Source organism: Pongo pygmaeus, chromosome 6 (assembly GCF_028885625.2).
Source record: "Pongo pygmaeus isolate AG05252 chromosome 6, NHGRI_mPonPyg2-v2.0_pri, whole genome shotgun sequence".
Classification (NCBI taxonomy): Eukaryota; Metazoa; Chordata; class Mammalia; order Primates; family Hominidae; genus Pongo; species Pongo pygmaeus.
Genome location: NC_072379.2, coordinates 151,417,344 through 151,433,071, shown reverse-complemented (window position 1 = coordinate 151,433,071; position 15,728 = coordinate 151,417,344). Strand labels below are relative to the sequence as shown.

Sequence of the window (15,728 nt, the reverse complement as noted above, 5' to 3'; positions counted from 1 at the left end):
CTCATGATCCACCCACCTCAGCCTCCCAAAGTGCTGGGATTACAGGCATGAGTCACCGTGCCCGGCCTAAAAACAACTACTTAATAAATTCTAAAGATGTTCTTTCTTTTTGTCCATGAACAATAAGAACCACCTTAGAGTGTTTTCTCCCTAATCACCCTTTTTAATCTTTCAGGTTTTGTAGTCTTTTTATTTAGTTCTGCCTTCTTTCCCCTTTCCCCCTGTGAAGTTTGAAGTGATGCTATTTTGACTGCTTGACTTGTTATGTAACATTAACAAATTTCTAATATTGAATCATCCTGGCATTCTGATTATGTTCAATAGGATTGTTCTCAGTTTTTATTTTCATTCATAGTTTTTGACAATGTTTGTTGGAATTCTGAGTCAGGTACTTCCTTTTTTTTTTTATTTTTGGTTAAGACCGACTTTTTGATAGTTTTTAGTAGTTTTAATTATAAAACGATTTAGGCTTTGATTACTTAAATTTTTTTTTTGTTTGTTTTGAGATAGAATTTCGCCCTTGTTGCCCAGGCTGGAGTGCAGTGGTGCAATCTCGGCTCACCGCAACTTCTGCCTCCCCAGGTTCAAGCAATTCTCCTGCCTTAGCCTCTCGAGTAGCTGGGATTACAGGCATGTGCCACCATGCCCAGCTAATTTTTCTTTTTGTTTTTGTATTTTTTTTTTTAGTAGTGATGGGGTTTCTCCATGTTGGTCAGGCTGGTCTCGAACTGTGCCTACCTCAGGTGATCTGCCTGCCTCGGCCTCACAAGGTGCTGGGATTACAGGTGTGGGCCACTACGCCCGGCTGGTCACTTTAATTTTTAATATATTTTTATGTTATAGCTCCTTCATGGTTTAGGTTGGTTAACTTTTTTTTTTGAGACAGAGTTTCACTCTTGTTGCCCAGGCTGGAGTGCAATGGTGTGATCTTGGCTCACTGCAACTTCTGCCCACCGGGTTCAAGCGATTCTCCTGCCTCAGCCTCCCGAGTAGCTGGAATTACAGATGTGCGTCAACACGTCCAGCTAATTTTTGTATTCTTAGTAGAGATGAGGTTTTGCCACGTAGGCCAGGCTGGTCTTGAACTCCTGACCTCAGGTGATCCACCCACCTCGGCCTCCCAAAGTACTAGGATTACAGGCGTGAGTCACTGCGCCTGGCCTAGGTTGGTTAACTTTTTTATGAGAACAAGACTTAAATGGATTTCTTATTGTTTAAAACATAGTTCTTTGTTTTATTCCTTTTTCATATTATTCTATTTCGTATTGTTCCCTCCCCCACCTCCCCTTTTTTTTTTGTTTGTGTGTTTGAGACAGAGTTTGACTCTGTCGCCCAGGCTGGAGTGCAGTGGCGTGATATCAGCTCACTGCAACCTCCACCTGTCAGGTTCAAGCAATTCTCGTGCCTCAGCCTCCCAAGTAGCTGGGATTACAGGCACACGCCACAACGCCTGGCTCATTTTTGTATTTTTAGTAGAGACAGAGTTTCACCATGTTGGCCAGGCTGTTCGTGAGCTCCTGACCTCAGGTGATACATCTGCCTCAGCCTCCCAAAGTGCTGGTATTACAGATGTGAGCCACCACAGCTGGCTGTTTTTCACTTTTTAAATGTTTTATGTTTTTCAATTAAATACTGAGTTGATTTGTATTTTTTCTTTCTGTTTCCTCCCTCCCTCCCTCCCTTTGTTGTTTTTTTTCTTTAGCTGGAATTACTGGCATACCACCATGTTTGCCTAATTTTTGCATTTTTTTTTTGGTAGAGATGGGGTTTCGCCATGATGGTCAGATTGGTCTTGAACCCTTGCACTTAAATGATCCATCTAACTCGACCCTCCAAAGTGCTGGGATTACAGGTGTGAGTCACCTTACCCAGCCTTTTTCTTTTAAAGAGTTTAAAATACTGTGAAATAATTTAAAACACTGAAATTATCTGAGTACTGCTTTGTCAGTTTCCAAGTTTTTATATGTCATATCTTGTTGCTCTTATGTGTTATTAATTTTTCTTTTACTCATTTCTATACCGTATTTAGGACAGTTCAAAGAATTTAAAGGCATTAGTTTTGTTTTTTTTTTTCCCAATTGCTTTGTTTCAGCAATTTCACCTTACTTGTGACTCTTACCTTTATTTTACTTTCCTGAAGTGTTTATAAATTAAATTTTATTATGCTTGTAAGGTGGACATGATTATAATCGTGCTTAATTTTTAAAATTTTGTTTTTTAGTCATCTGCATCACAGTCACCAAAAGTACCTTTTACAAAGCTTTTAAAAATACATATATCTGGTCATTTCGCATCAACTTTATTAAATATAGAAGTTAAACCTGGTATGTGAACTTTGTAAAGAACCCATTATGTAGTTAAAAGCCACTACGGTAGACAGAGGGAGACATCAGAAGGTTACCTAAAAGAGGGGCAAAACCAGAGTGAGGAATATTTAAGTGAATTATGAGGACACAATTATATTCATGTGGGTCTGTCCTCACATTTAGAGTATAAGGAAGTGCTGGATTTAAGGGAGAAAATGACTGTAAACTCTGATCTTTTCTACTTGATATGGTAAAATGCTGGAAAAATGCCCAAATTATTTATTTTGTATACCTTCAAATTGTGCTTTATGTTGAATATAAGTCTAAGCCTTAAAATTTAACATTTAACTCTATGTACTTTTTTTTTTTTTTTTTCTGCAGACCTCGAAGTAGGGGGAAAACTGCAGTGGAAGATGAGGACAGCATGGATGGGCTGGAGACAACAGAAACAGAAACGATTGTGGAAACAGGTATCAGAACTCAAGAATTTATAAGAATGTATATGATAATTTGCATATGTCTATACACTGCGTGTAGCATTTGTATAACAATATTCTGTATTAAGCATTTGTTTTTATACTGAATTCTAAGTTTCCCATCCGCCTAAATAGTTTTGATAACTAATGACAAAGTGAAAAAACTGAGCCCTCTATCTCTCTTTTTTTCCCTAAGCCCTGGTTAGTATAATTATTTTATATCTGAAGATAAATGTTTTATCAAGGAAATAAAGACTGGGAGAAACAGTAATCCAGGCTGTTAGTATAATCGCTCATAGTATATTCTGGCCTATGAACCATCTAGTGTTTGTTTAAAGCTTATTTTGTTAATATGTGTTTTGAAAAAAGTAGTATGTTTCATTATGGAATTAATATTGTGAAAGGCTAGGCCAAACTAGACCAAATAGTTTCTGGTCTGTTGGACGTTTAGGTGCCCTTAAATAAGCTGTTGTATGTTGTGCATCTGTAAAAGGTAGCTAGAGTTGGTTGCCCAAAGCAGTTTCCAAAATTTTCAGGTCAGTGGTAAGTTATCAAAGGGACTAGGATTCATATTGTATTTAGAGGATACCTGTAGGAGATAGTCTCTCATTGGTAAAGTTTTCAATAGTTATTGGATAGAGTTTAGACACAGTGATAGGCTTTGTCTCTGAAGTTGAATATCATCTTGATGCTTACAGAATATCATACAGTTAAGAGATGAGAAAAATTAAAAATTGTTATAGATTTTAAAATACATTTTTCCAGAAATCCTTATGGTTGTCAGATGTGTTGCTATTTATTATATAGGTATAATTCTTGGAAAGCCTTCAAATAGTCTATAGTTTCTTTCCAATAAGGTCTAGTTAGAGTAACAAAATGATGCTTGGAAGTTCAGAATACTAAATTTCACCCTTTTGTGCACATTCATTAATTACTATATTACTTTAAACTGTTAATTCCTTTTCATATGATTTTTTTTTTCTGTACTATATATTGTTACTTTTACTAGTGAAAAGTCTTTTTGAAGCTTTAGTGGTTTTTTTTGTTTTTTGTTTTTTGTTTTTTGTTTTAAGACAAGAGTCTTGCTCTGTTGCCGGGGCTGGAGTGCAGTGGCGTGATCTCAGCTCACTGCAAGCTCCACCTCCTGGATTCACAGGTTCATGCCATTCTCCTGCCTCAGCCTCCCGAATAGCTGAGACTACAGGTGCCCGCCACCACACCCAGCTAATTTTTTGTATCTTTAGTGGAGACGGGGTTTCACCGTGTTAGCAAGGATGGTCTCGATCTCCTGACCTCATGATCCGCCCACCTCAGCCTCCCAAAGTGCTAGGATTACAGGCGTGAACCACTGCGCCTGGCCTATTGTTATTTTTGAGACACAGTCTTGCTCTCTCTCCCAGGCTGGACTACAGTGGTGTGATTTCGGCTCACTGCAACCTCCACCCCCCAGGTTCATGCAGTTCTCCCTGCCTCAGCTTCCCAAGTAGCTGGGATTATAGACATGCGCCACCATGCCTGGGTAACTTTTGTATTTTTAGTAGAGACAGGGTTTTGCTGTGTTGGCCAGGCTGGTCTCGAACTCCTGACCTCAGGTGATCCACCCGCCTCCCAAAGTGCTGGGATTACAGGTGTGAGCCACCGTGTCTGGCTCCGATTATTGTTATTGCTATTATTATTATTCTTTTTGAGATGGAGTCTCACTCTTGTCTCCCAGGCTGGAGTGCAGTGGCGCGATCTCGGCTCATTGCAACCTCTGTCTCCCGGGTTCCAGCGATTCTCCTGCCTCAGTCTTCCTCCTGGTCTGGGACTATAGGGGGATGCCACCACGCCTGGCTAATTTTTGTATTTTTTAGTAGAGACGGGGTTTCACCATATTGGCCAGGCTGGTCTTGAACTCCTGACCTCGTGATCCACCTGCCTTGGCCTCCCAAAGTTCTGAGATTACAGGCGTGAGCCACCGCTCCCTGCCTGATTATTATTATTTTTTTAATTTTGTTTTTTTGAGACAGAGTTTCACCTTTTGTTCCAGGCTGGAGTGCAGTGGCGTGATCTTGGCTCATGGCAACCTCCGCCTCCCAGGTTCAAGTGATTCTCCTGTCTCAGCCTTCCGAGTAGCTGGGATTACAGCCACCCGCCACCATGCCTGGCTAATTTTTGTATTTTTAGTAGACACAGGGTTCTCCCAATGTTGGCCAGGCTGGCCTCGAACTCCTGACCTCACGTAATCCGCCCACCTTGGCCTCCCAAAATGCTAGGATTACAGGCGTGAGCCACCACGCCCGGCCCTTTGATTATTGAAGATGATTATTTCACCACCTTTTCTTTTCTCCTGAAACTTCCAACACCCCTTCTCATTTTTGATTCTTTAGTGATGATCTTGCTTATTTCAGTGAAAAAACAAAAAATATAGAACAATTAGAAAAGAAGTTCCATATTCATCTACCATCAAATCTATTTTCTTGCTTGCATCCCTACCTGTATATTGTAGTTTCTGTCCTGGTAAAATGGGATAAAGACTGTCTGCGGATAAGGCCAGCTCCTCTGCTTGTGTCTTACATTGTGTCCCCTCTCATGTATGATGGACTTTGGTTCTGCAGTTGTCCTTGCTTTTCTGCATCAATAACTTTTCCATCTCTGTGATTTCATTAGCATAAGGGGGGTGCTGCAGAATCACCACCTTTCAACGCAAATAGCCTCTCTTGATCCGACATCCCCTTTTAGGTATTATACAGCTTCTTTGCTCCATCATAGCAAAAATCCTTGAGTTATTTATACTTATGATTACTACTTATTTTTCACCATTTTCTCATGAACCCACTCTAATCAAGCTTTCTTCCTCCCATTCTACTAAAATTATTCTTGTCAATGTAATGATCTCATATTGCCCAAACCAGCTTTTAGTCTTCATCCTCCTTAACCTTTCAGGATCATTTCACACAGCTAACCACTCTCAGGAGTGAAACTTTTTTTTAAAACTTGACTTTCAGGTCACTGCATTGTCTTGGTTTTTTTGTTTTGTTTTGTTTGTTTGTTTTTTGTTTTTTCCTACTCCACTGATTTTTCCTCATTCTCTTCGCTCATCTTCTTATATATTAGGTGGTCTTATTCAGTTTAATGGCTTATTATCTATTTTTGTGCTATTATTATGTTATCTAAATGCTAATGACTCTAAAATTATGTCACCAGCTCTTTCTTGCTTTGAACACAACCTGTATCTTTCTTTCAGCTTGTTTCTTAACATCTCTTCTTAGATGTCTGAAGAGGATCTCATATTTAATGTGTCCTCTCTGGAAATTTTTGTTGTTATCCTGAAACCCTCTCTTCCAGTGTTACCACCTCTGGTATATTGCCACTGTATATTGTTCAGGCTTAAAAAGATGGAGTCTTTCTTGATTTCACATTTTCACATTTTACATTTTATACATTCACACTTTAGACATTCACATTTCACATTTTCACATTTTAGACATCCAGCCCACTGGAGGGCTTTACCTACCCAGTATATCCTGGATTCAATTACTTTGACCCCTCCACTGCTGTTATTCCAGAACTTCACACTACCATTCCACTGGACTGCTGCAATAGCTTCCTAACTGGTCTTGTTCCTTTCCTTTTTATTCCATCCTACTCTTGTCCCACAAATAGTAGCCAGAGTGATCCTTCCAAATTCAAAGTGAGAGCCTTTTACTTCCCTCTGTCAACCATCCAAAGACTCCAGTGATATTTAGAATAAAATTCAAAGTTCATGCAGTACCATTGTTTTCAGGCTCCACTGATCTGACTTTGGCTACCTGTATAACTGTATCTTATGTTCCCTTGTTCACTGGGCTCCATCCTTACTGGCCTCCTGGCTTTTCCTGGAGCCCACCAAACATACTCCTTTCTCAGGCATTTGCACTTTTTGTCTTCTTTGCTTGGAAAAATTTTTTCTCAGATATTCATACAGCTTATTCCCTTACTTCAGTCAAGTCTCTACTCAGTTACAGTTTTCCCAGAGACCTTTCCTGACAAACTTGTCTAAAAAGTAACACTTGTCACTTTGTCTTCTCCTGCTTTATTTTTCTCCTAGTACTTAACAGATAGGACATTTAATTCCATATTGGCTTATTGTATGCTTTCCACACTAGAATGTAAGCTTTATGAAGTCAGGGGATTTGTCTTGTTAACTCATTTATCCCCAGTGCCAAGAATACTTCTAGGGATATAGGAGGAATTGAATTCACTAAGTGAAGCAGTATTGTGTTCTTGAATTTTCTTTGTGTTTTCTAAGCTACCTACTATTCTTGGAACATTACAACATTACAACAAAACTAAGTTTCTGGCATTTTTTTTTTTCCTTACTTGAGAGTAGTAAGCCCCACAAGTGGACTCTCTTCTCATGCTGTCTCCTATGAGAGGTCAAGGCAAATACAGTTTAGAGAAATGTTTTAATAGGAGCAGAAAACTTTTTTTTTTTAACCTGGCTTTACTAAAGTTAATAAAGCCAAGTGTATTAGTCTTTGTTTTGTCTTTGTCCTTGGAAAGGCCATTGTCCAGTTCTTTTAGGGAACATAGTGAACATAGGGCAAGGAGAACAGTGAAAGAAAGAATAACGGTTATAATTACTAACCTGCAAATAAACCCAGACAGAGTTCGTTCCATAAATTTCTAGTTCATTTAAAAGCACATTCAAGTTTGCTGCAAGGTTTTAACATATGTATGTCTCAAGACCCCAGGGTTTATTTGAAGATTCTCTTGTTCCTGTAAATCCTGTGCCTTGACATGCTTACTTAATGATTTGTAGTAATATAAGGGTATTAGGCTGGGCGTGGTGGCTCACACCTGTAACCCTAGACCTTTGGGAGGCCTAGGTGGGTGGATTGCTTGAGCTCAGGAGTTGGAGACCAACCTCTGGGCAACATGGCGGAAACCCGTGTCTACAAAAAAATACAAAAATTAGTTGGGTGTGATGGTGTGCACCTGTAGTCCTAGCTAATCAGGAGGCTGAGGTGGGAGGATCGCTTGAGCCCGGGAGACACCAGTTGCAGTGACCTATAATCAGTCGCACCACTGTTCACCAGTCTGGGTGACAAGAGTGAGATCTTGTCTCAGAAAAAAGAAAAGAATACTAATTAAAATGAATCTCCTACTGCGGTGGGTGGATGGGAATGAGTAATCTAGGAGTAGCCATTGGGAAAGTAATAAGAAACCTCATTTGGTAATATTTTATGTTAAGAAAATTTCATCTTTATCTCAGCTCACTGCAACCTCCGCCTCCCAGGTTCAAGCAATTCTCTGCCTCAGCCTCCCGAGTAGCTGGGATTATAGGTGCCTGCCACCATGCCCGGCTAATTTTTTTGTATTTTTAGTGCAGACTGGGTTTCACCATCTTGGCCAGGCTGGTCTTGAACTCCTGACCTCGTGATCCACCTGCCTTGGCATCCCAAAGTGCTGGGATTACGGGCATGAGCCACCACACCTAGCTGAGAAAATGTGATCTTTTGTAGATGGTGGCTGTTACCAGTCTCTGCGCATTTTTTATATGAATAAAATCAACTTGAGTGAAGTGCTAGTTACTTGAAGAGAAGAGAAACTTTTTTTTTTCTTGAGAATCACATAATCAGGTCTTTGCAAACTTGTTTTCATTAATTATAATTAGCTAATTATAATTCAGTTAGTTATAATTAAACATTTTACTCCTAGTGTTCAAGTTGTCATAGTTTGGCTCATGGGAGCCCCTTGTCAGCTGGCTTCTGAGTCCTTTTAAATAACATCTCAAAACCTTTCAGAGCTCTGTGCTCTTTGACAAAAATTATAGTTTTCAGGCCCATTTAAAATTCTCCCTGCCCCAAGGTATGAAATCAGCTACTGTCTAAGGACTTCTAGTTTTTTAGTGGAGAATAGTATTAGGGACAAAAATCCAGGCTCAAGGGATATCGGGGGAAATTCAGCCAGATATTGGGCAAAATCCACCCCCGATAATTCACGTAGGTTCTTTTCTATTTTCCCTAAGCTTCAGCCGGTTTGAGAAATAAAGGGACAGAGTACAAAAAAGAAAAATTTTAAAGCTGGGCACCTGGGGGAGACATCACATGTCGGCAGGTTCCATGATGCCCCACAAGCCACAAAACCAGCAAGTTTTGATTAGTGATTTTCAAAGGGGAGGGAGTGTACAAATAGGGTGTGGGTCACAGAGAGCACGTGCTTCACAAGGTAATAGAATATCACAAGGCAAATGGAGGCAGGGCGAGATTACAGGACCACAGGACCAGGGCGAAATTAAAATTGCTAATGAAGTTTCAGGCACACATTGTAATTGATGACATCTTATCAGGAGATGGTTTGAGAGCAGACAACTGGTCTGACCAAAAATTTATTAGGCGGGAATTTCCTCGTCCTAATAAGCCTGGGAGCCCTACGGGAGACTGGGGCTTATTTTATCCCTACAGCTTGACCATAAAAAACGGCCGCACCCAAGGGGGCCATTTTAGAGGCCCACCCTCAGGGATGCATTCTCTTTCTCAGGGATATTCCTTGCTGAGAAAAAGAATTCAGCGATATTTCTCCCATTTGCTTTTGAAAGAAGAGAAATATGGCTCTGTTCTGCCCGGCTCACCAGTGGTCAGAGTTTAAGGTTATCTCTCTTGTTCCCTGAACATTGCTGTTATGCTTTCTTTTTTCAAGGTGCCCAGATTTCATATTGTTCAAACACACATGCTCTACAAACAATTTGTGGTTAATGCAATCATCACAGGGTCCTGAGGCGACATACATCCTCCTCAGCTTACGAAAATGACAGGATTAAGAGATTGAAGACAAGACGGGCATAGGAAATCACAAGGGTATTGATTGGGGAAGTGATAAGTGCCCATGAAATCTTCACAGTTTATGTTCAGAGATTACAGTAAAGACAGGCGTAAGAAATTGTAAAAGTATTATTTTGGGGATCTAATAAATGTCCATGAAATCTTCACAATTTATTTCTTCCGCCATGGCTTCAGCTGGTCCCTCAGTTTGGGGTCCCTGACTTCCTGCAACAAAGGGATGCATATTACAGTTGTTTCTGTTGAGAATGAGTTATGTGAGTCCACTTTAGTCATATACTAGTACAGTCATGCGCTGCATAACAACAGCAGATCACATATGTGACAGTAGTCTCATAAGATTATAATGGAGCTGAGAAATTTCTGTCACCTCAATATGTCATAGCTGTCATGTCATAGCTGTCGTGATGTCATAGCACAGTGCAACATAGTGCATTACTCACATGTTTGTGGTGATGCTGGTGTAAACAAACCCAATGTACTCCCAATTATATGTACTATACAAAAGTACACTACATACACTCTTGCACAGTATATAACTCTTGATAATAAGTGACTATGTTACTGGTTTATATATTTACTATACTATACTTTTTATCATTATTTTGGAGTGTACTCCTTTTCTTAAGCAAAAAAGTTAGATGTAAAACAGCCTCAGGCAGAACCTTCAGGAGCTATATCAGAAGAAGGCATTGTTATCATACGAAATGACAGCTCCTTGTGTGTTATTGTTGCAGAAGACCTTCCAGCAGGACAAAATGTGGAGGTGGAAAGACGGTGATAGTGACGATCCTGACCCCGTGTAGGCCTGGGCTAAGTTTAAAACAAAAACAGAGAAACAAAACAAAAGAAAAATCCTAAAACCAAAAAACTTATAGAATAGGGTAGAAAGGAAGATTTTTTTTTTTGTATAGCTGTACAGTGTGTGTTTTAAGCTGTGTTATTACAAAAGAGTCAAAAAGTTTAAAAAAGTTTATAAAGTAAAAATGTTACAGTAAGCTAAGGTTAATTTATTACTGAGCAAAGAAAAATAATATTTTAAAAATTTGGTGTAGCCTAAGTGTAGAGTGTTTATAAAGCCTACATTAGTGCATAGTAATGTTTGAGGCCTTTACATTCACTCAGTGACTCACCCAGAGCAACTTCTGGTCCCACAAGCACGATTCGTGGTAAGTGCTCTATGCAGGTGTACCATTTTTTGTGTTTTTACACTGTATTCTTACCATTGTTTCTGTGTTTACATATGTTTAGATACACAAACACTTGCCTATTGTGTTATAGTTGCGTACAGTAACATGCTGTACAGGTTTGTAGCCTAGAGTACTAGGCTATACCAAATAGCCTAGGTTTTTAGTAGGCTATACCATCTAGGTTTGTGTAACAGTGACAAAATTGCCTAATGATGCATGTTTCAGAACATATCCCTGTTCTGAGAGGACTGTAATTACATAGATCTATAGACACACTTACAAATGTGAGTTCACATCGATACATTCAGTTACTTCTAGCATAAGTTTTTAAAGATAGACTTTATTTTATTTATTTATTTTTTTTGAGACAGAGTTTCACTCTTCTTGCCCAAGCTGGAGTACAATGGTGCAATCTTGGCTCACTGCAACTTCCGCCTCCTGGGTTCAAGCGATTCTCCTGCCTCAGCCTCCCGAGTAGCTGGGACTACAGGCATGTGCCACCACGCCCAGCTAATTTTGTATTTTTAATAGAGGCGGGGTTTTCCATGTTGGTCAGGCTGGTCTTGAACTCCTGACCTCAGGTGATCTGCCCACCTCGGCTTCCCAAAGTGCTGGGATTATAGGCGTGAACCACTGCACCTGGCCAAAAATAGCCTTTATTTTTCAGAGCAATTTAGGTTTGTAGCAAAATTGTGAGGAAGGTACTGAAATTTCCCATAAATCCCCTTCCCCTACACATGCATAGCCTTTTTCATTATCAACATCCTATATTAGAGTGGTACATCTGTCACAATTTTTTAAGCCTACATTGACACATTATCCACAGTTTATAGTTCACATAAGGGTTCACTCTTGGTGTACATTCTATGGGTTTGGACAAAGGTATAATGACATGTATCTGTCATTATAGTATCATAGTCACTGCCCTAAAAATTCTCTGTGTTCCACCTATTAATCCCTCCCTCCTTGCTCTCTCCCTCCTTGCTAACCTATGGCAACCACTATTCTTTTTACTGTCTCCATAGTTTTGCCTTTTCCAGAGTGTCAAATAGTTGGAATCATATAGGATATATAGCCTTTTCAGACTGGCTTCTTTCACTTAATAATATGCATTTATGTTTCCTCCATGTCCTTTTCTTTTCTTTTCTCTTTCTTCTTTTCTTTTCTTTCTTTACGGAGTCTTGCTCTGTATTCCCAGGCTGGAGTGCAATGGTGTGATCTCGGCCCACTGCAGTCTCTGCCTCCCGGGTTCAAGTGATTCTCCTGTCTCAGCCTCCTGAGTAGCTGGTATTACGGGCATGCACCACCACACCTGGCTATTTTGTATTTTTAGTAGAGACAGAGTTTCTCCGTGTTGATCAGGCTGGTCTCGAACTCCTGATCTCAGGTGATCCACCCGCCTCAGCCTCCCAAAATGCTGGGATTACAGGCGTGAGTCACCGCGCCCAGCCCTCCTCCATGTCTTTTCATGTCTTGATAGTGCATTTCTTTTTAGTGCTGAATAATATTGTATTGTTTGGATGGACCAGAATTTATCCATTTGCCTACTGATGGAATTTCTATTTGCACCCTGGTTTTGGCAGTTAAGAAAGCTGCTGTCAACATCTATGTGCAATTTTTGTTGTAGATGTAAGTTTTCAGCCCATTTGGGTAAACAAGCAGCATGATTTCTGGATTGTATGGCAAGAGTATGTTTAGTTTTGTAAGGAACCACCAAGCTGTCTTCCAAAGTGGCTGTGCCATTTTGCATTCTCACTAGAAATGAATAAAAGTTTCTGTTGCTCTGTGTACTTACTGACATTTGGTGTTGTTGGTGTTCCAGATTTTGGCCATTCTAATAGGTGTGTAGTGATGCCTCATTGTTTTAATTTTCATTTCCCTGATAACATATAATGTGGAACATCTGTTCATATGCTTATCTGCCATCTGTTTATGTTTATTGGTGAGGTGTCTGTATTCCCTATGCTTTTTTTCTTTTTCTTTCTTTTTTTTTTTTTTTAAGACAGAGTTTTGCTTTTGTTGCCCAGGCTGGAGTACAATGGCACAATCTTGGCTCACTGCAGCCTCCACCTCCCGGGTTCAGGTGATTCTTTTGCCTCAGCCTCCTCAGTAGCTGGGATTACAGGCACCCGCCACCATGCCTGGCTACTTTTTTGTATTTTTAGAAGACACGGGGTTTCACCATGTTGGTCAGGCTGATCTCGAACTCCTGACCTCAGGTGATCCACCTGCCTCGGCCTCCCAAAGTGCTAGGATTACAGGTGTGAGCCACCGTGCCTGGCCTTCCCTATGCTTTTATCTCCTGAAAGAGATTATAGAGAAGTGGTATAATTTCTTCCTTAAATGTTCGGTAGAATGCAGCGGTGAACCAAACTGGGTGTGTTCAATATTGGAAGTTTATTAATTTTTGATTCAATTTATTTAATAGATATAGACGTATTCAGATTATTTCTTCTTGTGTAAGCTTGAGCATATTGTGTCTTTTAAGTAATTGGTCCATTTCATCTAGGTTATCAAATTTGTGGGCATACAGTTGTTAATAGTATTTCTTGAATATTTAAGATTCCATGGGATCTGTAGTGATGTTCCATTTTTCATTTCTGATATTACTAAGTGTAGATTTTCCCTCATTTCTGAAACAGTTGACCCTTTGATAGCTTGGGGTTGAACCGTGTGCATCCACTGATAAATGGATTTTTTTCAGTAAATATATTGGAAGTTTTTTGTGGAGATTCGTGACAATTTGAAAAAATGTGTAGATGGACTGTGTAGCCTAGAAATATTTAAAAAATTAAGAAAAAGGTATGCATGAATGCATAAAGTATATGTAGATACTTGTCTGTTTTATTGTTTACTACCATAAAATAGACACAAATCTATTACCGAAAGTTAAAATTTATCAAAACTTAAGCACACACTTAAAGACTGTATGTGGTACCCTTGGCAGTTGAGAGAAATGTGAACAAATGTAAAGATGTATTAAATAATAACTGAATAAAATTTACTGTAGTACATACTGTACAACAACCTCCTGTTGTTATTGCAGTGAACTCAAGTGCAACTCAAGTGTTGCAAGTATCTGATTAAAACACCATGGGATACCAGTCATCTTTGAGCAGTTCATCTCTCCAGTAAATTGGGTATCTTGGTAAAAAGTGATCTGGCGCTTCTCATGTATCTTTCATCATGTTTAGTGCAGTGCTATAAATTGTGCATAACACCATGGGACCCATATGAAGTGCCACTAAGGATGCTTAAAGTGCTCCCCACAAGAAGCAAAGTTATGACATACAAGAAAAAGTTGAACTGCTCGATGTGTACCATAGATGGAAGTCTGTAGCTGAGGTTGCCCACTATTTCAGGTAGACAGTCTTGTAAACAGGTGACATAAACTTATGGTATTAATTAATACAGTATGGTCCTGTAAATGTATTTTCTCTTCCTTATGATTTTCTTTTCTTTTCTTTCCTTTTCCTTGTCTCCCTGGCTGGAGTGCAGTGGCACGATCTCGGCTCACTGCAACCTCTGCCTCCCGGGTTCAAGTGATTCTCCTGCCTCAGCCTCCTGAGCTGGGATTACAGGCGCATGCCACCATGCCCAGCTAAGTTTTTGTATCTTTAGTAGAGACGGGGTTTCACCGTGTTAGCCAGGATGGTCTCTATCTCCTGACCTCCTGATCCGCCTGCCTCGGCCTCCCAGAGTGCTGGGATTACAGCTATGAGCCACTGTGCCCGGCCATGATTTTCTTAATAACATTTTCTTTTCTCTAGCTTACTTTATTGTAAGAATACGGTATATAATACAACACAGAAATATATGTTAATCTACTGTTTATGTTATTGGTAAGACTTCCTGTCAACAGTAGGCTATTAGTAGTTAAGTTTTCAAGGAGTCAAAAGTTACACAGATTTTTGACTGTGTGGTGGGGGGGGGGTTGGAGCCCCTAACCCTCTCATTGTTCAAGGGTCAACTGTACATGTGTTAAATGCCATAAATTTTCCTCTAAGCACTGCTTTCACTGCATCTCACAAATTTTCTTTTTATTTTCATTTAGTTTAAAATATTTTTCAATTCCTCTTGAGATTTCTTCTTTGACCTATGTGTTATTTAGAAGTGTATTGTTTAATGTCTCAATATTTTGGGATTTTAAGCTATCTTTCTGTTACCAAATTCTAGTTGAATTCCGACGTGGTCTGAGAGCAGACATTGTATGATTTCTGTTTTTAAAAATCTGTTAAGGTATGTTTTATGGCTCAGAATGTGGTCTACCTTGTAAGTGTCCCATGTGGATGAGAAGCATGTGTATTCTGCTATTGTTGATGAAGTAGTCTTTAGATGTCAGTTACTTCCAGTTGATTAACGGTGTCAGATTCAACTATGTCTTTGCTGATTTTCTGCCTGCCAGATCTATTTCTGAGAGGGCTGTTAAACTTTCCAACTATAATAGTGGATTCATCTCTTACTCCTTGAGATTGTATCATTTTTTTGCTTCACATATTTTGATGTTCTGTTTAGACACACTGATGTCTTGGGAATTAACCCCTTTATCATTATAAAATGCCTTTCTTTATTCCTGATAACTTTGACATCTGATCTGTCTGAAATTAATGTAGCTACTCCTGCTTTCTTTTGATTATTGTTAGCCTGGAATATCTTTCTCCATCCATTTATTTCTTATCTGTATGTATCTTTATATTATAGTTAAAGTGGGTTTTTTTTGTAGACAATATGTACTTGGGTTTTCTTTTTAAAAAATCGATTCTAGGCCATGTGCATGGCTCATACCTGGAATCACAGCACTTTAGGAGGCTGAGGCGGGTGGATCACCTGAGGTCAGGAGTTTGAATCCAGCCTGACCAACATGGTGAAACCCCGCCTCTACTAAAAATACAAAAATTAGCCGAGCATGGTGGCGGGTACTGTCCCAGCTACTCAGGAGGCTGAGGCACAAAA

General features: G+C 39.6%; 1 protein-coding gene across 21 annotated transcripts in view; it reads left to right on the top strand.

Annotated features, from left to right (window-relative positions):
• KMT2C (lysine methyltransferase 2C) overlaps window positions 1-15,728 on the top strand; it is a 303,468-nt gene that overhangs the window by 77,708 nt on the left and 210,032 nt on the right. For all 21 annotated transcript variants that reach the window (XM_054495266.1, XM_063668010.1, XM_063668006.1 and 18 more), the window contains one exon: window positions 2,688-2,776. In XM_054495266.1, coding sequence (XP_054351241.1) covers window positions 2,688-2,776 — 89 coding nt within the window. The remainder of the gene's footprint in view (window positions 1-2,687; window positions 2,777-15,728) is intronic.